The sequence below is a fragment of the Plodia interpunctella genome, chromosome 1 (genome assembly GCF_027563975.2).
Source record: "Plodia interpunctella isolate USDA-ARS_2022_Savannah chromosome 1, ilPloInte3.2, whole genome shotgun sequence".
Taxonomy (NCBI): domain Eukaryota; kingdom Metazoa; phylum Arthropoda; class Insecta; order Lepidoptera; family Pyralidae; genus Plodia; species Plodia interpunctella.
This window is the reverse complement of record NC_071294.1, coordinates 515,550-542,447: the sequence shown is the minus strand read 5'-3', so window position 1 is coordinate 542,447 and position 26,898 is coordinate 515,550. Positions and strand designations below refer to the sequence as shown.

General features: G+C 35.5%; 1 protein-coding gene across 2 annotated transcripts in view; it reads right to left on the bottom strand.

Annotated features, from left to right (window-relative positions):
* Nucleotides 1-26,898, bottom strand: part of loaf (lost and found) — a 91,595-nt gene that overhangs the window by 3,751 nt on the left and 60,946 nt on the right. For both annotated transcript variants that reach the window (XM_053751430.1, XM_053751439.1), the window contains 2 exons: nt 8,560-8,783; nt 4,726-4,870 (listed from right to left, as the gene is read on the bottom strand). In XM_053751430.1, the coding sequence (XP_053607405.1) occupies nt 4,726-4,870; nt 8,560-8,783 (369 nt within the window). The remainder of the gene's footprint in view (nt 1-4,725; nt 4,871-8,559; nt 8,784-26,898) is intronic.

Here is a 26,898-nt window from a genome sequence, read left to right as displayed (position 1 = left end):
TATCAGGCCTATCATAACGCACACTCAGGCGTTTTTATTTTAGGAGATGGCAACCCTGGCTGTGGCGCACGTGTGTCGTTGAATTTGCTGCATAATTCAACGTGTGCGAGTGCTTCAACATGGAGCCTTGTGCCAAGTCCGGGAATTTCCAAATTAGCTTTATGTTCAAAAATTTGTGGGGGGAAATTTTGGCAACGAACAAATTTTTGAGCTAGCAATGTGGTAAATGAAAATACGATTTTACGTCGTTTTTGCAACGTCGTCGTTTCATGTGTGTTAATCATAATAATCACGGAGTCTGTCTGCTCTCTTATTCAAAATTGATTCGTGAATATATATAATTTTGTTAAGTTTGTGCTGGTCGATGTTGCCCGGGGCTTCGCTCCCACGGGAATTTTTAGATAAAATATATCCTATAGCAATCTTGGATAATGTAGTAGCTTTCTAATGGTGAAAGAATTTTTGAAATCAGTTCGATAGTTTCGGAGATTACCCGCCTCAAACATACAAACTTACAAACGCTTACCTCTTTAAAATAATAGTATAGATATACAAGGTTTTCACTGTATATAAATTAGTGATTTCTAGGACATGCAAAATAAATAAAAACTAAATAAGTACAAAAGTATGAACTAATAATTGTGTAAAGACAATATTTTCCATTCTGGTTAACGTCATCTCTTAACGCGATCCACTTTGCGAACGAACTGTTCTGCATCGCAAATTCGTACCATCGACGCCGTTTTAGCATGAACGCGATTCACTTTAGAACAGAACTGCGTTGCATTTGAAGCGTTTCGCAAAAGTTGAAGGTAGGCCTGCAGGACTTACAATACAATCTGTAGAAATGCACAGAAAACGACAACTGGACTAAACCAACGGAGGTCGGCAACCCAACAATGTCCTAATGGCCCAACTTCGCTCCCCACATCATTATCGGTCCGAAACAGCACATCCACACCCTTATAAACTATCATTATTATGAATCACCACTTCCGTCGTGGAAACTATATTTAGTAGGTTTCTTGTCAAGTTTTGCGTATGAGTTGCAAGCTTCGTACATTCGTCGTTTTGATTTATTTTTTCTTATATAAAGTCGTAATTCTTTAATGTTTAATTAAGTGTAAAGACAATGCAATATCATTCGCAATATCTTCGAGTCGGTACACAGAAAAGATCCACACCACCAAAACTCCACTATGGACGGAACATCACTACATAGTATAAAATAAAATCGCTTTCCCCTGTCTGTCCCTATATGAATGCTTTAAAACTATGCAACTGATTTTGATGCGGGTTTTTTAATAAATAGCGTGATTCTTGAGGAAGGTTTAAGTGTACATTTATCGTGGTTTTACCCGAGCGAAACAGGGACGGTCTGCTAGTTTCCAATCAAACCACTAAGGAATATTTATTAAACACAGCAACTTCGTCGAAAGATATTAGATGGTATATCAGCCCGCCCCAGGCTAAGGAATTCAACGCTTTTAATATTTAATTAATTTTCTAACTTCTCCGTTTGGAATTTTGAAGATTTACTTTTCTATAACACTTGCTATACTATGTACGCGATTACTGAAATCTATATTTGAAGCCACATAAAGTAGTTGAATATTATATGACAACTTTTAGGGTATGCTATGGAATGCCATCATACCCCGTCATTCATAAAAATAGCTTACTTTAAGCGAAAGTATGTTTTATCACTATCGCACTTTGTAATATTTGAAATTGACAGAAAGACACAAAACCTAGCTAGATAGAAGCATAATTTATCGAAAGCCCCGTAGACTGGCAGCATTACTGTACCCACCTTCGATCCTAGCGGTGGAATAATCGTAATCTTCAAGTTTAACGACGAATATAAAAATATTACGATACTATTGGGTATCGGGTCCTCTAATGATGCCATTTTAGTCCCGATAAATATCACCAAAACCAATGTTACTTTTGTTGTTACAATTCTTGATTTCAAAAGCGCTAACATAGTTTTATACATTATTTTAGTTGTCTAGCTATATTTCGATTTACTTGTCCCGTCTGTAATCAAATTTGGCAAGTTAAATTTTACCAACTTTCGCTTGTCCTACAGAGTTGGAATAATCCACGTCGCTTCAGTTCTTCAAGATTTCCAGACGAAATCAATAAAAGCTTGTGTTAAATTTAAATTGTTATTGTTATCATATTTCTTTCTCTTTCTGCTGCATTTAAAAGTAATCCTATTAAAACACTGATTCACTTTCGAAATCATAAACCAACGAATGAAGCAGCCATTTTATTCTCTCTAATCCCCTTCAGCAAACTGGGTGCAAACTTGGAAAATCCCTTTCGAATGTAATTTTTTCCATCCAGCCAAGCGTGAAATTTAATTGATGCTGTAACTTCAAAAGACGCCCATGCTACAAAGGTTGTAGGAGCTCGAGACACGTATGCAGACAATTTAACTGAGGTCTTTGTGTTCCAGCTGCTTTTGTAAATACTTGAATACCTATACCGTGGGGGTTTGCTACAGTAGAGCTCGTGGCTGCATCGTGCCTGCTTTTATTACGTCGCCGGTTTATAACAGCGAAATTTGAATAGATATTTTCTTTTCTTCGTTGTTCCATTAACTTTAATAAGAAATCTTATGAGAAGAAAGAAGATATTATCTTCGATTTGTTACTCTCTCAAAAAGATTAGTTTTTTTTAATTTCTGCAGCACTTTTTAGATGTCCACTACACCTAAAAAGTGTTGTATATTTGCATTAAATATTTTAAATAAGAAGGAATGTTTTTAGCATTAAGTTTAGTATTTTTACACTAATTTTTAGGTTTAAATTTCAAAGTTTAATATATACCTACAGAACTATTACAAATACGGTGAGAGTTTCATAAAACGAATTTTGCAGTAATAAATTTAGATGTTACGTTAAATCTTACGAATGAACAAGGAAGTAAATATTTCCTTTAGTTTTCAAAATTCCAAACCCCTTATTATAACCGTGATCGTCAAAATATTTCAGAGCAGAGAAAATGGGTAAAACGGAACGGGAAAAACATCAGAGACCCGAAGAGTATCCGCTCGAATAGACATCGGAATACTCATTATGGGCTCAATAACAATTTCCAAACCGCCACTCACAGAAAGACAGCCCTCTTTAACGTAAAAGATAGGTGATATCAATGAAAATTTCCAAAGAAATTCATTTTGTGATGGAACATTATTTGATACGTTTTCTCCAAAGAGTTGTTGCTGACCTTATAACAAATGACATAGAGATGAAAGTAGCAGTACAAGCAAAAGACAATGAAACACTCATATATCATGTCGTAGACATCAACGAAGATATGTATGACGTTTATAGTAAGACAATAAACGCGGAAGTCAAAGAGACTATAAAAAATTTGCTACACGCTCCTTCGCAAGTCGCAACAGGTCTTTTCATGAGTGCCAGCGCTAAAGATGAGGGGGAAACTCGCAATCCGCTGAGGGTACGTAATAAAAAGTATATAAAGGGTGGAATGTGTAAACGAACTGCCCTGTCGGCTGTTTGTACGAATAAATAAACATCGGCCAAATTAAAGAGGGTCCGAGTTGTGACGTGACAGAGTTTTACAAAAAAGGTGTTTATTGCTCCAAGCTGATTGATTTCATTCCAAATTTCGACCAGTGTTATCAGATTTCAATCATTGATATTTATTCTTTCGCAAATATCACGTTGATTAAATTTGCTTCTAGCCCAATGAGGATTGAAAATATCTTTTGTAATTTTTTTTTAATTTGTAAGTTTTTCTGGGGTTTGGCCGCAAGTAACTACGTTTCGCTTTTATTGAAATTTAGTATAGGCAACTGAAGTGTAATAGGTGTCTCGTATGAGTCCCACGAGAACCCTAGAGGTTCACCTCCCTGCTGAGACTAAAGTAAGATTTATATTCATGTTCAAATATGGTTCAGAAGGTGAAACGGTTAAACAAGAGGTATTTATTTAAGAAAAACTTGTTTAACTTACTTAAAATTAGTTTTTATAAATAAATCATGCACTTCCACTAAATGTGCGATAGTTAGAAATTGTATGATTTTTCTATTTATAGATATTGTGTGTTTGTGAATACAGATAATAATTAAAACATTAGTTGATGGATTCATCATCTAACATTAAAGTCAAAAAGTCGGCAATAAAACGACGCAAACCGTCTATATTGGGTTTGTTTCATTGGCTGTCTATCTAGACCAGTTTTATTTTTATTTCATTCAGTAACAATTTTGGAAAATTGGACACCTACATTCATTAGCTCTCTTTCTCTCTTGTAAGATAAGATTGGCTATGATGCCTCAATGGCACGGGTTAAACGCAGGGTCCGCTTGAGAAACAAACTTTTGAAAATGTATGATGATTTGATTGTAGTTTTACTAGGTTTACTATCGTTCACCTCCTGTTGTCAACCCTATTGCAATACTGCTATTGCCTCTGAGCTGTCAACGCACTCTATCCCTTTGTCGATTAATAGAATAAGGAGTAATCCAGAGTAGAGTGAGAACTACACCCCTACTTTCACCGACGCCCATTCAACAAAGAACCTCCGCAATTTGTATGTGTTGAAGTATAATGCTTGTAACGTATTACGTAACGCACACATGCAATGCCGTAAAGGGTAAACTGTTGTGTATGTGCGACCTATACCAGACAACATTTGCAGTAAAGATGATTGAGTTTGAGCCGGCGTCAGACAAAGAACGCAACTTACTAGGGTCTTTGACGGCGGTGATGACGAGCTTGAACCCGTTCGCGTCGGTTCCCCAGTTGTCGGTGACGTACTTCAGCGTGACGAAGTTGCTGCGCGTGAACAGCGCCCCCACCTGCTGCTTGGTGTTCCTGCAGGAGAGGTCCGCCTGGAACACAAGGAAAGTGGTTACAAGTTAAAGATTGTGAATAAAGTATCGTTGCTGCAGCCATTTAGTTAGTCCCTCCAATTATCAACTGACAGTATAAGTACGGAAAACGAAGGCATCGTCACACCAGAAAAAGATTTCTTGGTAGGGTTACCAAGAAATACCGGCGATAGAAGGCATTCGTGATGATTACCAGCAGTAAAGTAGTTAACAGTTCCCTAATGAAGTGTAAAATTATATTAATCATTTTTGTCACCTGACCTGAGGATTCCTAATAACCACATCTTATGCATGAAGTAGCGAATTCAATGCAGAATTTAAGGTTAGCCTTTTATTTAGTACTATTTGAAATCTTATCCTCTCTGTGTATTATACAAGCATTGATCAACATGAAAATTATCATTTCTCAAACGCCACGTGTAAGTCAGTAAAATAATATATAACCGCAAAATGTTTCAGGGGCAAAACCTGACAAAACCAACAAAAAGCAGAGCAGCAAAACTAACGATGTAATCCAACTTTATACGGCCAATGAAAAGGCGAGATCAGGCGAGGTGGGCCGCGGTGAACTCCAAACTAATAAATATGTGCAGAATAACCTCCAACTTTCCGTCTGAGACCTTGATCCTATACCTTCATAGGGATGTAATCAAAAACTCACAATCTTAGTATGTAAGATCATTCGGACACATGTAACATCTTTACAAACTCATGACACATTTTGCTGTGCTTACTTATTTTATCAACCCGCGGGAAATTTCGCTAAAAAATATTTTTTTAAGTCTTCAAAAATCGGGCTTATTTTTTTTTGATGATAATACAATGAAACGTAAACATTTTCCCCACCAATATCATAAATTCAACTGGCGATGATGCATATCGTCGTCGTCCGCGCGACGCGAACAAATCTACAAGGCGTCAGTAGATCGCTCAGGCGTCCGCCATATTTTCTTCATCGGCCGGCTTAGACATGGCATTATATCGTCGTCATATTTCAGAGAGAGCGATCGCTCCTACGTGCCGCCCCGGGATTTGCTCAGGCTCGCGGGATCCGGGGATCCTACCCCATTACTACCCAAGCTGCATTCAAAGCCTAGACTTTTGCACTCGTTCCTTTTATATTTCAGTTTTAATAAAGATCCCGCTGAATATTAAAATTCTTTATAAATTCTCGGCTCGGGGCGTTTAAGGCCGTGATTTGTTTTGTGCACTATTACTTAGTGTTTGTACTGTACTGTTTGAATTTGTGGGTTAATAAGAAATTTCTGGAGCGAGAATTTAGGAACGTTGGTGTAAATCAATATTTTAAGCGAAGAATGACAAAGGACTTTATGTTTTAGCTCTTTATTTTACAAAATGATTTAAACCATTAGATTTTGTTACATAGCTACATTTAGATGCTGAAATATCGGCACTAATACAAAATAGATACAAGTAATAGAACAAATGGTTACTCTCAGTTATCCAATAATAGCAACGGATTAGTTCCGCTCGACACAAAACACGAACAAACTTATTTCTATTAAACTCGAGAACGTGAAACTTAAATGGGATAAATTGCAAACCGCAGGGTACGCAGGGGTTGCAGTGTTCACGGATTCATTACATGGCGACAAAGGCAAACTTGTGCGACCACCTGTATGCGACAACGCGACAACTATTCGCAACAACTTCAAACAATGTGAGTGAGTTCGCGACCCCTGCCGACCTGTCAAACTTTGAGCCATCTGATAAGTATGCAGGAAAGAGTTACCTTTGAGTGTTTCGTTTGTTTATGACCAAAGAGCTACCCCCTTGATCTGCAACTTCTTATATTTTCTGTTGCAGTGAGATGCAGAGTGACCAAATAGAAACAGAGTTTGTTACAAAATCTACAAATTTATTCAAAATCAAATTATCTTCAAAAATCAATCACTGAAGAAGAAACTAAAGACTATTCACACCCAGATTAATGACTGCTAAACTCATAACCCTTCTTTCGCCAAGTAATAAAGGTTAAACAACGTAAATATAAGTCTTAAAGTAGAAACAGCGATGTTGAACGGTCGACCCTCTCTGTAATGCTCGACACCCAATTATTTTTGTTACAATATTTTTTCTCTGAAATAGCAGACTTCTATTTTGCAGTAAAATCGTTCTCTTTATAATTAAATTTGCTGGAGCTTTGAGAGAATAAAAAAACTAGTCTTTGAGACGCTCGAGTCTCGATACTATCCAGACGTTGAGACTGTTCATTAGTTATTGAAAGCAGTAATGAAAAATATGTATATTTTACTTTTACAATTTCTAAAATAGATGCGAACTTTTATAACGTTTTCGAATAATTTATTCAAAAACATACCAAAGATTTTCATTACTTCTCCAAGGGTGTCGTAGAGATACGATTTTTCATTTCAAACTTTCAGGCAGCGGTTAACTGCTAAACAGTTTATGTTTTCAGATCTATGAAATTTTTATGGTTTATGAAATCATTTGGTAGAATGGATTTTCCAACAAAGAGCAAATGTATTTCTTGAAATAAACAATCATGAAAAATAATGATCAGCATTAACAAAGCTTTGATCAGGATCTGCAAATTACTCGCGGTGAATTTTTTTACAATGTTAATTACTCACTGGAACAAAGGTTTTTAGTTAATCTTAGTTGAGTCTTGAACAAATAAACTAGCAAAGACACCGTCTACAGATTAAATTAATGCAACGAGTTTCAGTCCAAACAGATCCGAAATAATGGCGTGAAGAAAACAGACAGAGTCCATCACGAACTTGGCGCTTTGTTCTCGTTTGTCCAAAACTTCGCGGATTTGAATTTAAAATTTTGCAATGTCTTTATTCCCGTGTTAATTATTTGGGAGACTGAGCGACACCTGACGGCTACCTGTCTCCGGATTACCCTTCCCACGGGCAAATTCATAAATTGAATCGGATATTGTTTTATCTTCACTTGGCAAGTCACTTTTGTTTTGTTCTTGTTTGTGAATTTTGAATTTATATTATTGGGTTTTATTTGAATCATTTAAATTTTGTTGTCGTCGGTTTTAAAAATTAGGCATTGCTGTTCTATTTTTATTTCATTATGTGACTAGATATTAATCATACTAAATCTTATAAGTTGTCACATGATAAAATAGCTTTACGAAATTTGAGACATCTTCGTAATCATCGAAAATATGAATGACTTAACATTTAATTACATCTGAATCTTCTACATAATTCGTCTTATCTCTGATGAATTATTAAAATATTGAAGTTAATCCCAGACATCGAGCCGGAACGGGCATTCCTTCAGGCTCATTAGCAGAGGCATCTTTAATAACGGCGATCGGACTTGGGAATAATGGGAAATTGCCGGGATAATAGGTGCCACCGGCGCGGGTTGGAATGTCTCCAAATTAGACGCCATCGTTCGTTGGAGTTAGGTTTTGTGTAATTGCCGTTTGATACTGATTTCGAAATCAGCATTGATAGAGCAATTGCCAGTTATGAGTATGAGGCACTTGAATCATTGTGTTGGTTTTGTATATTGATTTTAAAACATGAAAGATTTTTTGTGTTAGGTTGACCATTACTCGTTACATCTATATACAAATGTTTATATTTTTGGAGAGCTCCATAATTTTGTCAATTGCCAGCTTCATGAGACTAGAGAACATGAGAACTTCATAATCCTGCAGATTATGGAATACTAACCTTAGGAGGGGCGGTGGCGTGCGCGCCATCGTACACAAAGAGATGATCGTTGCAGTCGAGCTGCAACAGATCGAAGTGCAGCATGAACCGCTGCAGGATGCTGTGCGTCTGGAAGGTCACCGTGCAGTCCAGGTTGCGCTCGTTGCGGGACCAGAGGACGCCGCCGTCGAGCTTTCTGTACTGACGCTGGAGGAAATGGTCCTTGCACAAGGAGTCCATGTAATCTGTGGACAAAGAGAAATAAAGCGTAAGATGTTTGTTAGTAATATCATGCTCGTGTAGTCTAAGTATCAAAGGAAAATGAGATGTTGTTTAGTGCTTATAGCTCACGTATATATTATTGTTTCATAATTGGGTAAATCCATTTTTAATTAAGCTACTTCTATTAAGTACGGAAATCTTCGAATTAATAGCAAATCTGAAAAAAGCAAGCAAACCTGTAGTAAATTCATATAAACAATATTAGTAACGCACTCTTCCAATCCTTATCAAAAATTCCCATACTTTTATTTCCTCTACAAACATGGCTTTCTCAAACTTCGCTTATCAAAATTCGATTTTAACATCCAATCGATAAGGGCGATAATTCAAAGCAATACGTTTGAGAAGTATATCGAGAGATAAGATGGTGTTATCAGAGATCTGTCAGGTTATCTCTTGGCACGGTTTTCACGTCAGAAAGGTTGTGGCTTCAGAGTCCCGAAGATTGGAAGGAGACCGTCCTACGCGCAGTTGGCCATGTAAGTTACTCTTTAATTAATTAATTTATATGTAAACTTAAGATGTGTGTGTGTTCGTATTCAATATTATTACTAATATTGAAAATACGAAAGTTTTAACGCATGATTTACTAACGGATTTTTATGAAATTTGGTACACGGGTCCAATATAACTATAACAACGCATAGATTACTAACTTCAAAATAAATTCAAACTCTTTTACCGCGTATGAAATAGACTATTAATGATTTACTTGTTACTCGCTCCCCCATTTTTCCTCACATGTCTCTTTTGACTTTATAATAAAACTAACAAACACACTGTCAAACAAATCATTTAATACAATAATTTATTTCTTTTCAGGGGCAACTGCGGCGTTCTGCCCATCGTTTTCATCCTGATGCTAGCTCTACAGCTAGCAGCATTGGCACCAACACCGCGCCTCCTTAACCTGGTCTCCGGAATCACCACGGGCTTGGAAGTACCTCGAGACCTGATCGCCAGCACTGGCATAGGCACTGGCGCTATGCAGCTCGTGATCAATGTGTACACGGACAGTCAGGGGAATATCGAAGTTTATACTAATTAGAAAAGTTTACAATGAAAAGGTAATATCAACAGAGACAATGTCGAAAAGAAGCAACAGGAATGATATGGAAGGAAACAGATAAATGAAACATGAAATTAATGATATCCAGCTTCAATATACACAACGAAGACAGTAGAACGGAAAATAATTAAGATGGATATGTAGGCCTCTGAATAATGAAGATATTACAAACGTTAATTTAATGAACGGAGTGAATGCCACGAAATTTTATACTTCATTAGCTCCAGAAATTTCTAACAATATAAAATAAATAGACGTTGAACATTTGAGAGTAAATACCAAAAATACAGGAGAAAAGCCGGAATCGTTAGAAGCACTTGCCTCGACAGAAACGGTGCAAAACAGCGGCATTTCCTAAATATTAAGCAAGCAAGCATGTCAAATTGTGAATACGCTCACATCTCACATAGACATACGGGGGATGGACCAGTCATAGAATTGAAGATGTGATAAAAGTGTGTCTTTTTAATAACATTTTTAGCAAAAACTAACTTTAGTTCATTATTAGGTATAAATAGTAGGTAGTAAATTCTAACGATAATAAAAATACAACTTTACTAAAAGACTAGACTATTAGAAACTAAAACTCACATTAATGTAACTTTGAAATTATTATGATCATGGTCAATGACCCATCAACCAATTTCTACAATAAGAAAAAATGTACTCTAGAATTTCCGTAGCTGGTCTATGCCATTTGAAGTATATGCTCAAGACAAGAGTTATCTGAGTATAAAGAGATAAAACGAGCTCGCACAATGCCGGTTCAAAACGATCGAATTCAAGTGCTCACGAGGCGAAGCCGAACAATATTGCTATCGTATGAATTGTTAAGAGACGGGAATTGAATGACGCGTGTACGAATGGTGTAGGATATCGCTCTTGTAACTGAAATAACATGGAATGGAAATGAAGAATCTAACTTACATTCAAAGAAATAGTAAAATAGAAAGCTATTGTTTGTGAAAATATATTGAAAGAAATATGAGGACACAACTAAGATGACATTTGTATTAAAATATCATTAGGCAGTATACTGTTGAAACTACCCAAGGAAGCCAAAAGTACGAAAATAATATTTTTGGCGCGTATCAGTAGCGACAAAATCTTCGTCGATGACATCATAATTAAGAGCAAAAAGAATTTGAAACATTTTAAGTTGTACCAATAACTATACTGAACCCAACAAACACTGATCATTATTCTAGAGGAAAACGGAAATCATTCACAAAACGAAGTGAATTTGTCTGTTCGTGAAGTGAGGATAGCGCATGCATATTCACGTCGGTGAGTCGAAGCTATGACTATTCCATCACAGGTGTAAATGTGCCCGGATGTGGGGAACGGGGTAGGGATACTCCGCGAGACTTCAGACAATGAATTTGGCTCCACTGGGAGATTCTGCACGCGTTGTTTCCAGTTAAAAATGGTCTCTCGTACGGCAAAAGTGATGTTTTATTTGTGAAGTATCGGATCTATTCGAATTTGAAATAGTATATAAATAAATAAATATATAAATAAATAAATATATACGGACAAATCACACAGATTGAGCTAGCCCCAAAGTAAGTTCGAGACTTGTGTTATGGGATACTAACTCAACGATATTATATTTTATAACAAATACATATATAGATAAACATCCAAGACCCGGGCCAATCAGAAAAAGATCATTTTCCATCATGACCCGACCGGGGATCGAACCCGGGACCTCTCGGTTCAGAGGCAAGCACTTTACCACTGCGCCATCGAGGTCGTCAAAGTATATTTTTGCATTTCAAATTCGAGTTGTTAAGTATACTTACTTAATGAATAGTTGTGTTTATTTCCATCTTTTGATTCAAAACAATGAATATTGTAAGTATACTATAACTTGAATTTACAATTTATAGTAACTTTTATCTCATTGAATCACTTTTGAGGACGCACGTACAAGAGACGAAAGTTGTGTGTATTTTTTTATATGCACTTTATATATTTTTAATAAAAAAATTAAGATTTTTTTTTCTTTTTCATACTCATCCGAGCGTCTTCTAGGTAGCTTCCGGCGGGATAGCCAGCGATTTTTTCCTTACGTAATTTGCCGGTTTGCACAAGACGTGGCCGCGGGCAGCACTCCTGGAGCCTTCATTTCTAAATAATTTAAATAGTTTCTAATAATAATTTTTAGAATCATATACTTAGTAACAATATCAACCAAAGTTTCTAGTAATATATCATCTTATCATTACTTTATCTATGTAGTTTTAGAGTGTTGTCAGAAAGTTTATAATATAGAAAGAAAGAAAGTAAACATTTATTTGCCAAAAACATGAGTACAAATAGTCAAAATGAATTAGACCTACACGTTTTACCGAATATAGGTATGCAAATATAAATAAATAAAGAGGAGCATGCTATCCACTACAAATCCAAAACAAAAAAAGAATTATAATGTACTTATACTAGCCCTAAATTCTATCCGAGTCTATCATTAAAGAAATCATTTAAAGTATAATAACATTTATCAGTTAATAAAGACTTGAGGTGCTTTTTTTGACTTGAGGTGTAATATAACATCTTCTTTTGTTTTCAATTTTAAATTATGCATTATGTACACGTCATTAAAAATAAAATCAAATATTAAATCCATGAATGCGGAGGCAAGCAAGGAAGCGAGTAGACTTGAGACAATGCGGCTGTCTAGTCTCGGTCCAGACGTCTCCTCTTACTAATTCAGGGGATCGGTTTTCTCGATATATCCAGATTATCCACGGCATTGAAATAATTGGATTACGACAAGGAATTATTGTAAATTATAATTGTGTAAGCTTCATTGTTTAAAAAAATAATGGAAAGAGTATTTAAGATTTTTTTTATTGGAATCATTAAAATTTTTCTAATGTACATTTTTTCTCATGAAAACAATTATTTATAAAACTAGATACCTAGTAAGACACATAATAATGTTCGTTAACACGTTAACTTTGATCATTACTTATAGACATTATACAAACAAACATTATAACTCAGAAAGAAACCGGGAAAAAGCGGAAACGAGAGAGAGAGAGAACATCAATATTTTAAATCTGATATCCCAAAATTCGTGTATTGAGACTTCTCTATATTTAAAAACAAAAGAAAATGAACTGCGAGCTATAAGAAAACAAGTGTTCTATTTTTAAATTAAAATTTTAAAAATCGAGTTCCAATATCCGAGTGCATGATAAGGTCGCAATTCCCGAAATAGTCCGATCTAATCCGAGCGAATCCATTCCTGTATTGGTCCGCTGGAGCGCAGTCTGAGTCGACATTCGTCTGCAGATCAGTCGCTTTATCGAGATCTGAAAATGACAGATCTGCAATAACGATCGTTTTATTAGTTTTTTTTTTCTTAGAAGAAAATTATCGCTATGTAGACAAAGAAAATGTTAATTCCATATATTTCTAAGCTTTGTGTATAATTAATGTCGTATAACTTGTATAATTAAGTAATGGTACAAAACAATCATTTTGTACTAGTTATTAAAAAAAAACAGTATTTGAAGACCCACCTATGGGTCTGCTTAGTGGGTTAAAAAGGAAAGAAATGTCGTCAGTATTAAGAATACTCTAGATATAACGAATTACAGCCTAGGTAGTTTTAAAAATTCTTAAAGCTAACTTGTTAAGAGTTTCGCGTTCATAGTCTAAAAAGAAAAATTATTAAGTATAACAATAACTACAGCTTTGTAACTAAAGTCCCTACTAATTTGATAAAAAATTTTTTTTTCAATGACACCTATAAAACTGCCGCTGACCTTCTTCTTTTCGAGTGCGTTATTGGCAGTGTTTCAATTCTGATGTCATTTTAGCATCCTATTAAATCAAAATCAAATCATTTATTCAGAAATTAGGCCTTCACAGGCACTTTTTCACGTCATCTTCTAAATTAAATGATATTTACCAAAGCTACAAACTACTACAGCCGCCGTCTACCATACCCGACCAAATACAATAAGAATCGCTAGCATTTTGGAACGACCACTGCTGAGAAAAAATGCCGAAAGAAACTCATTCAAACAGTGTTTGTCCCTATTATGCCAGAAGGGCTTACCATTTTTTAAATATAAATTTATGTATAATTTTTTATAAGTAATATAACATGTAAGTACACAATAAAGTACATGGTCAAAAGGTATACTGAAACATATTATGATTGTGATCAAGTGCCGATGAAAGGAAAATATATATATACTTATATATATATATGTATAATTAACCAAACAAAAAAACTTTTAAGATCGAGCTGACCAGTTCCCCCGGCAGCACCCGTTCACGAGTTGACGCGTGAGTCTATTATGTTCGACTAAGTATTTCCTTTGACTTGATTTTTACTACAGTATTTATTTCATTATTTAAGTAAGCGTAAAATATGTCTAGAGTATAAAATAGGGGTTTTTCAACATTGAAAACAATTATTCAGAAATAGGATCATCATGGATACTTTTTCACGTTTATTTATTAGAAATCATAATTTTTTATATATAGATATTTCTATTATTTCTTGATCCTATTTACTATTCTACTTAGGTATCTATCTATCTATAAATCGGCGGTGAACAGTGAATACTGGTCTCAAATTTTATTGAAGTCGACTGCGTCTGAGATACAGACCACCACTGCGGTAGCTGGAAGATAGCCGACGGCACGGAGGTCGAGACTGGATGAGTCGGGCGCAACACTGCCGAGAGTAGAAGAGGATGGAAGACGCCTAATATCCAAAACTGGATCACTTAAAGGCCACCATGATGATGATGCGGAGATGACTTCTACGACCACCTACCAACATAACGTGGCAACAGTGAACTTAAACTTTTTACCAGTAATGTATTTGAAAACGTGTTAACAGAATTTTTACAGCGACTTCAATTTCAAAACAAGGGAATGACTCTAACTAAAAACATTTGGAATCATTTAAGGCCCGTTCACTCCTCAGTCCAGGATAAAATAGCAATTAAACCAGCCCAGGAAGAATAAACTTTAAAATGGGCTTAATCTGGATCACGTCCGTCAGGCTGCCGACGGGAAATGAGGAAGCAGGGCTGTCAACTATAGTTACAACTTGGAATAAAGTGTAAAGGAAATAATATAATAATAATATTAAAACTCTCCAAAGGGCCTCTACGTGTTGGATCCATATACCCACGCAAGCCTCTCAAAGAACCGGACTTAGTGCCGTTAATTCCAAAATAATAATGCCGAATTACACGTAAATTCCTAACTTCGTCTACCCTCACGTCTACCCTCAGCATATAAAACTTTTCCCTCTTACGCTTGGCTTCGGCCCGCGTATGAGGTGTATACCCTTTTTTTATTTTTTATTTTTATTTAAAAAAAGGAGAAAACATTTATAAAAGTATAATAATAATAATAACAGAAGAGAAGAAATGATTCAAATTAAACGATATTGATTTCCTCCCTGATATCAACATAGTTTAGGCCCGTGCTATCAGTATATAGTTACTGATAATTAATTTATTTGACGACCTCGGTGGCGCAGTGGTAAAGTTCTTCCCACTGAACCGAGAGGTCCCGGGTTCGATCCCCGGTCGGGTCATGATGGAAAATGATATTTTTCTGATTGGCCCGGGTCTTGGATGTTTATTTATATCTAGATGTATTTGTTATAAAATATAGTATCGTTGAGTTAGTATCCCATAACAACGTACTTTGGGGCTAGCTCAATCTGTGTGATTTGTCCTAATATATTCATTATTTTTATTAGATTTTTTCTTGATCCATGAATCTAGAATGAAAGTTGTACAAAGAATAATCTAAAATTGTTTTGTGACGCCACGTAAACGTCACTATATTGCAGCTATATCTTGTTCAATTTGGACAGCCCTTGAGCTAGAGAAGTAGGGATGTCTCGCGTCTCGACAGGCTTAATTAACAGCTGCCAGGTTTTGGAGAAATTGGAGTTCTAGCTCCAGAGATCGGAGCTGTATGATCTGATATATGTGCTGAGAAAACAGTTCACAGAAATTGTTGGTATAGGATGCTAGAAGGACATCAGAATCGGAAACAGTAGGCTGGTGAACATTTTACATAAGTATTTTAACATACATAAGTTAAAATACTTATTTACTTTCAAATTTCCGAAACTTGGTTATTACTGCTAAAACAACTGTATAATATTACACGATCATTCTTTTTTTTTGAGTGTGTTATAGGTAACAATGGTGTCAGCCTATAGGCATATGACATGACGTTTACACGTCATGTCGTGTGACGTTGTTTTATACAAGTTACATCATTGCTTACTCACAAAATTTAAGTTCAGATAACTTTCCACTGAGTGAACTGCAGGCTTGCTTTTCTAAATGCCTGCTATAAAACCCCATCCCTTTTTTGTCAACGGATTTCGGCCACAAAACATGAACACACGCCAGGCAAAAACAAACATGTCAATCAAAATCCCCCTTAATATTGTGATGTCATTCCAAATATTATTCTTGAGCGGAACCCAACATTGATTTCCCCAGCGATCTTCGGCTCGTGTCCCTAATTTTCTGTACGGATTATTGTGTTTTTGCTTCCGTAAGTCGAATAACAACTTCATATTGAACTATAGTGTCGAAGATCCTTAGAAGTTATAAGTTTTGTTGTCTTATCGACTTAAACTCATAAAGATAAGATCAATTTTTGCGACAATCGTATAAATAGTATGAAAAAATCAAAACGTGTCAAAAAAGCACTTGTGAGAAAGAACACAAAATCTTTAGCTTTATGATAGAATTGTAAGCTTGATATTAAATTGTGTTTAATATAATAACAATACAAGCAGTGTCGTCGAGGATAAGTGCGGGACGACGCTGAGACCTCTCGACACGACCCCAACATGCTTAATATTTTACGAAGACCACCACATGAGTAAATATTCGGTATAGATGCTAAGCGTCTAATAAATCCGATGCAATAATAGTGGCTCACGGACAGCTGCAGATGATGGTGATGATGAATAGTAAATGTTACAATTGAGGAATTTGACGTTTTTTAAACTACGTATTTGCGAAGGTATAATTTCGATTGCGAACGAATCACATGACCTTAAAGACTGCCTGGCCGAGCTCTTCAAAGATAAGAAGGGTCCGCCACTATATCTTTTCTTGATAGTGTGAAGGCCGTTAAATTTAGCATTCATACCAGCATTAATTCAACTTTACACTAGTGTAAAAGATTCAATAATTTTGCATGATCTTTGGGAAACAAGTAAGTATATTGTACATTGCTAGCTATTGTGAATGAATGAATTAAGGTTTATAGCCAATAATTATTATTTTGAAGTCTATCCTCTGTGTCGTTTCTTTACTCCTGTGCCACGGCTAAAGAGCCTACTAATGTTGTGTGCGAACGACGGATCAAATTACTAGGAAATATTTGTTTAGTCCTGTATTTGATACGGTATAACTAGCTCTTATGCTACTTTGAAAACATTATACTTATAAATAAATAAATAAATAAATATATTAGGACAAAACACACAGATTGAGCTAGCCCCAAAGTAAGTTCGAGACTTGTGTTAAGGGATACTAACTCAACGATACTATATTTTATAACAAATACATAAATCTATAGATAAACATCCAAGACCCGGGCCAATCAGAAAAAGATCATTTTCCATCATGACCCGACCGGGGATCCAACCGGTTGGGTCATGATGGATGGATCGGGCCTCTCAGTCCAGAGACAAGCACTTTACCACTGCGCCACCGAGGTCGTTACTTATAAGTACTTACTTCAACTGAAGATAAGTTTTTACATATGAAAAAAAAAACATAAACCAGTGCATGCCGATTTATACTTTGAATAATGAATTATCGACGAAATGTTAACTCTACATGATCTAATTTATTCGCAAAATTGCAGACGGCAAGTTAAATATAGCTTTTTAATAAATAAAATATTAACAAGAGCACCTCTTAAATTAAACAAATAAAACTAGATCTAAATCCGTACAGCCGTTGGCTGAACAGACATACAAAAACAAAAGTTGATAAAACAAACTTTAAATAAACAAATAACCATGAGCCGGTTTGTACTATACTATAAAAAACATCAAATAACTGCAAAATGATAATTTATATTCTCGCAATAAGTGACAACAATATCCCACCACATAAAACTAAACGAACCAAGACATCAAAATTCAATCGATGAATTACCAATTCACCCAAGTTTAGAATACTGCGATCCGTTCCCAACTCTCGCCATCAAACACACTATTGCCTACGAAATCTCCACCGATAGTGCCATAACTGAACTTGCCCAAACAGTTCATTCTAGTCAGTCAACCAAACTGCGACACACTAAACGCTTCTATCTATTAATAAAAGTAATATGATTTCCGAAGTTCCCACATTACGGCGCTTCCCAAAGACATTTTGAACTAATTTGGAAGCGAGACTATGCATTCGTTAGAACTTCGCTTTTAGACGATTTAATGATTTAGGAGTTGGTTTTTTTATCTTAACATTTTTGATGATGACAGAATTAGTATAAATTTGTAACATAATTAATTTATTTACTAATGTACTATCCGTAATCTTCGGCTGCGACGATGTTTATGTATTAAATATTATATATTTTTTATAAATATAAACGAAATAGACCTTTTAATTCTAATTAATTAAAATAACTACATCGTTTCAAAAAAATATCACTACTTGGAGGAAAAGAAACTACAAAGACTACTCCATATACTAATAAGAACAACTTGTCGAGCACATAAAATTCTAAAAGCTAACGACAAGAAAATCGAGTACATCGACACGAGCCCTCCGAGCCTTCTATCTCCGTCGCTCATCCCCATTAAATATAAATGGAAACGTAATTCTTCACCCCGAGCACGTAATAGCGTTCCCGTCCAGCTATTAGGACTCCATTTAGAAGGTTTCAGCTTTAAAAATTATGAACTACAAGCCCGAAGTGCCTTCGTCAATTTGCTGTCCCTTTTGAGATAATTTATGGAAACTACGGGTGAAAATTTCACAAACGCCTTTACCCTTTACGGCATAGACAGAATCGCGAGAAAAACCAGAAAATATTTTGAGGCTCTTACGATATTATTGTAAGTATTGTGTTATGTTATCATAAGCATACAATAACCATGAATTGTTTGAGATCTATAAATATAATACTCCAGCGCATTATTCCAAGCAAGATATAGAAATTAATTTCAGTTAAAATTGCCATTAAAAAGTAGTTTAATAAAACGAATGTACCTCAGAAAGTATTTAGGTATAAATAAAGCTGTGCTGTAATAAAGCCGAAGGATTCCGAAGCGGTTCCATTTTCATTAAAAGTTTATGTCCCCACGACATACTGACCCATATACATACAGACAGACCCTTGTGCCCCTCCCTCTGTACCCCTAATACAGAGGTATAAACAGAATACAAATCAATTGACAGGATTAACATAGATTTTTTCCCATTAGCGCTTATTTTGTCCAATAAAAAGATGATATAGTGACAATACTCAATACATTCTAAGTACGTACCTATTAATTATTCTTTTGCAATGTTAATAACTTCCAACTTATGCAAAGTTAAGCCATTTATTTACAGAAAACAGATCATAATAAACACATTTTTAGGTCAATTTTTAAATCATTTAGCATTTATCGTAGTTAAAAACGACTAGCGTGCGCAAGAATATTCGCATCATTGGTTCAAAACGGAAGTAACAATGATGAAACAGCACAATTCAGTTGGAGAAACTGGCTTAGTCTCTATAATTGCTTGGTCTCTGCACCAATTTACTCTGTCCTCCCCGCCGCCCGCGCCGGAAGCGGAAGGATCGCAGAGTAATTACGCCGCCGCCGTCGTCCGGCACTCCGCACTGACATATCTGAAATCCTATTTGAGAACTACAAGTATGGTTTTGCCGCCATTTTGGTATTAAATCTGTACATCGGTGTCGCGTTAAATTAATGTTTTGACAGATACTGAAGTAATGGGAGACGGATGGATTGTGTCGCGGAAGATATGAGGATTTTGCGGGTAGAAGCAAATGCAATTAGATATAGGAAACTTTAGACATAATTATATATTTTATTCCTTAGATATACCCTAGATATTTGCCCTATACACAATATATATATATATTTATATATATGTATCTCTGCTAGTGGTTTTTAGATATAGGAAACTTTAGACATAATTATATATTTTATTCCTTAGATATACCCTAGATATTTGCCCTATACACTATATATATATATATATATATATATGTATCTCTGCTAGTGGTTTTTGAGTATATATATATACTATTGTTTGTAAAGAAAAATCTCAAAAACCACTAGCAGAGATAGACAAAACGTTTAGGAGTAACATTGTCTAATTTTATGCTTTATCCGAGCGAAGTCTGACCGTGCCGTTAGTTATTTAAAATTATACTTAGTAGTACTAGTGGAGCCTTATAAAGTTGAAAAGAGTCTTTCTCATAATTTGCCTGTATCTCAGCATGTTACTTTCCCTATAAACAAACTCTAAAGGTTGGCACGTGGTACTATATTATACGTACTTACGTGTACTAGTCAACAGGACATCGATCTACCCAAATTCATTGCAAATTCACCGCTATTACCGCGCCATCGAGGCTCATGACGGATAACTTGATGTGCTTTTGATTGTACACAATAAGTTTAAATGTAAAAGTGTAATCATATTAGTTTTCAAGTTTCTAGCTATGAGTTTTTCTGTTGAACTATAAAAATAAAACATACTTAAACTATTACATTTGCGGAAAATATGATTTTCCTTCCACACATCTTCGGAAAAAAAACATTTGTTACATATATATATATATCGAATAAAAGCGCTTTGTTTTCCGTAACGTATTAGTGCCGCGCTCGGCGGTAGCATGAGCGCCGCAATAGAAATAGCGGGCATTCCGTTCCACTGTTTAATTCCATATTGTCTATAAATTGCGTCACGTTTGTTTAATATTGTCTGCCCTGGCCTCCGAGGGTCCACGTCCGCAAAGCATATATAATGCACTCCAAATTTGCAGACCAAACTCTTGCTCGGATATAGAAGATCGAACCTGCACACGAGCTGACTCAACATTTACCATTAGGTTTACCAACACCACCTTTTGCCCGTGGCTTCGCCCGTAAGAACAATTATTCCGGGATGGAAGGTATCCTTTGTCGTTCTCTGTATGCAAAATTTTAAGAACATTTATAGAGGGGAACAGGTAACAATCAAATATACTTACTTCTCATATATAACATTAGCTCTACCCCCAGGCTTCGCACATTTGGGAATTTCGGGATAAAAGGTACCCCATGTGTTATTCCATGTTATATATTCTACCCGTGTACCGAATTTCATAACAATCCGTCCAGTAGACTTTGCGTGAAAGACTAACAAACATACATGCTCGCAAACTTTCGCATCTATAATATTAGTAGGATAGGAAATGAAGATGTATGTTATATATATTGTATATATTGTTATATATATTATATATGTATATTGGCCCTTTAGGCTACTATAATAACCATCTACAAATATTCTCATTTGTAAAGAAATTATAATTCAAAAAATACATTTTCCACAACTTGTATTTTACTAACATATTTCTATAATTAACGTACCTAATAACATTACATTTCTATTACGCCACGATTATTTAATATTGTCAATAAATTGTGTCACGTTTATTTAATATTGTTTGTAAATTGTGTCACGCCACAATACGCATTGGACGTGACATGACAGAATCGACGGGCGTCCGTGTGTCTATTGTCCTGCTCAATAATTACCAATCGATGTAGGGAAAGCTGGTGTGGTTTATAATAGCAGGCATACACTATGTTAGGTAAAAGTGTAACAATACATGATAGCTGTATAAAATATACATTTTATAATAATTACAATTTACTAATATAATTTCATATAATTATTAAATTCTTAATTTTTACCATAACCCGATTTGATGTATTGAACATGTCATTTACTGCACATAAACTTGTAGATTGTTATTTTGTTATGATACATCCGATTTAATCGAAAACCACTCGATTAAACTATGATGGGATTTAACTCAAGACCTGCAATAACCGACATAACAACTGTATTTAGATTACGCCAATATCAAACGAAGAACAAAATACAACAATCGCAGCCATTTTGGAATAATCGCAGCCATTTTAATTTGCTAAGCTGCATCTTGTTCACAGTCTCGTTCAATTTGTTGGGAAACATGAAGACTCAATCTAATATTTAAGCCCTTGGCGAAATTCTAATAAGGTCTGTTTCACCCATTTCCATTGAAGGAAATGAGACGGGCAATTTTATCAGAGACGTGACGACGTGTCACGCAAAGAATGGTGGCGCACCGTGCGTGATCCGCTTGCGTAATTAACGTGACATCTATTTTGAGAAGGCTTGATCAGATTGGCTGACGTGACTGGACTGGTTGGATGTTATACATTTGACTTGTCTGTGTGTAGTGTATGTCTGTCTCAACGTAGACCGTAAAGAAATCTAGTTATTTGATCGAAAGGCAGCTTAATAAAACACTGTTTGTGTTTTATAAAATAAATTAATGGTAGTTAATCGACAGTATCAAAAAAGTGATGATCCAATATCGTACACCAAAAAAACCTGATCATGTCCGGTCCAAGGTTTTGTTCACACAGCCCCAGGCCGAGACGCGTCACTCAAATACAAATTCAAATTATATGGATTCCACTCACCCAAAATACCGATTACGAAGAAACACGATTTAGAAGAAAAACAAATCTCTTTTCGAAGCCATAAAATACAAAACAGTCTCAACAAAATTTATGATTTATTTTTCACCCCGGGTTTCCTGGTGTCATAGCCGTTAATGCAACCGAGAAAACTCGTACAAGACAAAGAGAGTTATATATATGTTAGTAAAAATTGAACGTTAACTGAGCGATGTCAGCACCTATCAGCTCAAAATCGACAGAAAGGTTTTTATTATCAAGAGCGTAAGTGACAAATGTAAATTCGAATATAATTAATGTTATAAGGGAATTTAAACAACAAATAACCATCTAAACATAAAAATAAAAACTTTACTAAAGCAATATTTTCAATACTCAACAACACTGTGAAGCTCTACGCTTTTACTCGGCAACATTATACTTAGCGTGACTCAATAACAATGCTGAGAAAATTTTAAAAGAACTACAAAAGCCTCTTAGCCTGTGTACCATAGACTTGATTCATCTTATATGGGTAGATCTTTGTAGGGAGGGGCGCGAGGGTATCGACCCGCGAGTAGGTCATTCACCCCGCGCCCCTCGTAGGCCCCTACGCCGTAGCGTCGTCGTAGCGTCTCATGGCCGAAAACAAGGATTGCTTTTTGTGAACAGTTTTGTTCCAATATTGAACAGTATCCGTTATTTGGACCGCTGAAGATTCCGTAAATTTGTCTTTAACGATATTGGGGACAAGTGCAGGGATGGAATTAAGTATTTGGAGCGAAAATGGCGGCGGGAAATTTATTGGTATGGCTTTATTTTTTATTTCTCACAAAGATTTATTTATTTTAAACAAGATATTTATTGATTTATTGCCCAGCTTTAAAAAATAAATATAAGCAAACCTAATGTCATAAATATTTATCTGTCATTCAAACCTTGGGACTAAACAGAATATGGCAATTTGAAATTAAAATAAGAATCATATTGTATAATCTTACCACCATCTTTAAGCCAATAGACGCGAAAATGACACGTCTATCTAAAGATTGTCAAGATATTATAATATTTTGTTTTAAAAACTTTTCTCTCTCATTCTCAGGTGTTAATTATGAAAAACTTATTTTAATATTATAGTGTAAAGATTAAAATACAAAAAAAAAACTATGGACATTCAACAAATAGAAATCCAATATTACCGTTCAACATAACATACAATTACCTTCGAATAACGATGTACATCACAATAGACTTGCGTCATGCAATTAATTTATCGTGTGACAAATGGAATCCTGTCAAAGACTCACATAAATCCGATGTAACACAAGTATAACGACTTTAATGTACCATTAATCTCGGTTTTGAATCAAATTTTTAACGAATTGTCTATATATTAAGTCTTGAGACATAAATTAACTGGAACATTGTAATATTATGCTAGTTTTGTTACTGGCAACATTATAAATTGCCATTTTCCATAACGATTTCTGTAATAAGTTTAGGACCTCCGTGGCATATTAGTCCCCACGTCCGTCCCTTGACTGGAGGTCCTGGGTTCCAAGCATAGGCAAATATTTGTAATTGTGTTCACAGATATTTGTCTGCGGTTCTTAACGTCCTGTGCACACTGTTTCTGCCTCCACCTTTCGAACTGGAACACATTAATATAGCATAACGCTGAAATAAGTAGATGATATAGGAAACCCATACAAACTTTGTAACAAGATATGGTAAACCCAATTTTAATAGTATGTTTAGTCATTAAAAACTTTTACCTCCGGCATGTATCGAGGTTGTCCCAACAGTTTCACTTATTGATATTACACGCTCAAAACAAACAATAAAAGCTCGTATGTAAAAAGCTCCGTGAGCTTCCGGCGAAAGCTGTCCGCGATCGGATTACGCAGGACGTACCCGCTCGTGTAATTACTACTATCGATACCCCATTAACTGCGGTAATTTATAGCTTTTAATGAATTCTGTTTAAATTGAAATGTTTTAATGTGATGTGTCTTATACAAAGCAAAGTTTTGGCAGTGGCGTAGCTATCGAAAGGAGGTATTCCTGGAAGCGAACTTGTTTTGAGGAGGTATTTATTCCTCGAAGCGCACTTGTTTTGAGGAGCTATTCCTCGAAGCGCACTTGTTTTAAGGAGGTATTCCTCGAAGCGCACTTGTTTTGAGGAGGTATTTATTCCTCGAAGCGCACTTGTTTTGAGGAGCTATTCCTCGAAGCGCACTTGTTTTGAGGAGGTATTCCTCAAAGCGCACTTGTTTTGAGGAGGTATTCCTCGAAGCGCACTTGTTTTGAGGAGGTATTCTTCGAAAAGCACTTTTTTTGAGGAGGTATTCCTCGAAGCGCACTTGTTTGGAGGAGGTATTCCTCGAAGCGCACTTATTTTGAGGAGGTATTCCTCGAAGCGCACTTGTTTTAAGGAGGTATTCCTCGAAGCGCACTTGTTTTGAGGAGGTATTCTTCGAAACGCACTTTTTTTGAGGAGGTATTCCTCGAAGCGCACTTGTTTTGAGGAGGTTATATTAAAATACGTAGCACGTCATTGCATCCACACATTCTTTTTAGACGATATGATATGGGAAAAAGAGATAGCATATGGACGTTAGTAACGTGCTACGTGTTTGTATGTTTCAGGTGGTCTTCCAGGCTACACCTGCCAACCAGATCTTTTTTGTCACACCCTCTGCTAATTTAAGGGAGACTGCTACACTGGAGTTGACACGGGTTCGACCTCCGGTCAAAACAAGATGGAAAACGATTTTTTTCTAATTGATCTGATTTTTTAATGTTTATCAATATATTTATATATTATAAAATATACTCGTAGTATCGTCGATTTAGTATCCAATAACACAAGTATCGAACTTACTTTGGGGCTAATTCGATGTCATTTATCCATATTTATTTATTTTGTTAGGAAACAAGCGTGATAAAATGTATGTTTTATCTACAGTTATAATAATCAAGATGGATATTTAAAAAAAAAAGTATATAAATTGAAATATCATGTTATTTTTAGAAATAAAATGCCACGGACTGTCGAAGGCGTGCTCGAGGTAAATGACAACCGTTTATTTTCCAGATTTGACTGAACATGCTCGAAAAGAAAATATACTTACGATTTAATAATAACGTCCCCGATCATATAAAACCAAAGCACGCCCCGCACAATAAGACTTCATCAGAATAAGTTATTCCTTCCACGTTCTGTCCGATATTACTGATACGCGCTCTAATCTATATATAAACGGTTGTGACTCTTGGGAGCGCCGAATTTCTACGAGTATATGATATTTCTAAGTTGGAGCAGTGGTCAAGTGATTAACTTAATCGTAAGGGAAAAGACGTGATACTATCAATGTATAAATAAATGAATAATTTTCGAAGCGTTTTCGGTTGGATTGGATTTCCATCCAATGAAATTCTTTGTAGCACCCTCACTTTTCTGAAAAACATTTTTTAGATAGACTGACATTTGTCAGACCATAATATAGAGAATCTATAACGGTATATTTATTTTTTGTGATGTACTGAACTACAAATCAAAATTAGAATAGAAAAGATGTCCTAAAATTAAATTTTATAATAATTGTGCATGCCAGATTGTACCTTTTCACAATATAATGTCATTATGTGTTATTTATATTCTCAAAATAAATGAATTTGATTTAAAGTACAGCAATCATTTTACCTCCTAAGCTAAGTAAGTATACAAGAAGACCTGATCGCGCCACTTACTATTCCGTCCATTCGCCACGATATTACTACAACATGTAATTTCTTTATAAGCGACCCCACATCTCGGGCCAGAGCTGCCATCGACAGGGCGAAAACCGCCCTTTTTTGCTACCCCCAGTGATTAATTAACCCGAAGACTTTGATTAATGCGTTCACGAAAAAATATACATCGGAAAAATCAATTTTGGAGGCTGTCGAATCTCCGGACCGTGCTGAGAGCTTTTTAATGGGTATCAAGGTCGTGTATGGAGTGAAATTTTCTGAGTGGTTACAGTTGTTTTACCTGTATAATACAAGTATTTTTTAATCTGTGCGTATTATATTGAGTGACACGGGTTTTTGTATCTATAATTTTACAGTGCTGCCGAACTCTTTCTTTACACAGTCGTAATACATGAAGTTTATTTAATGAGTGTGTGACTATGAAATTATGATGTCTACACTATGAGTTTTTTTTTTAATAATTCATTATTTTACAAATACTAGATTTCATAATATCATAATAGACATTTAAAGGTAGTTGTAAGAGCAGACGATTTATATGTAA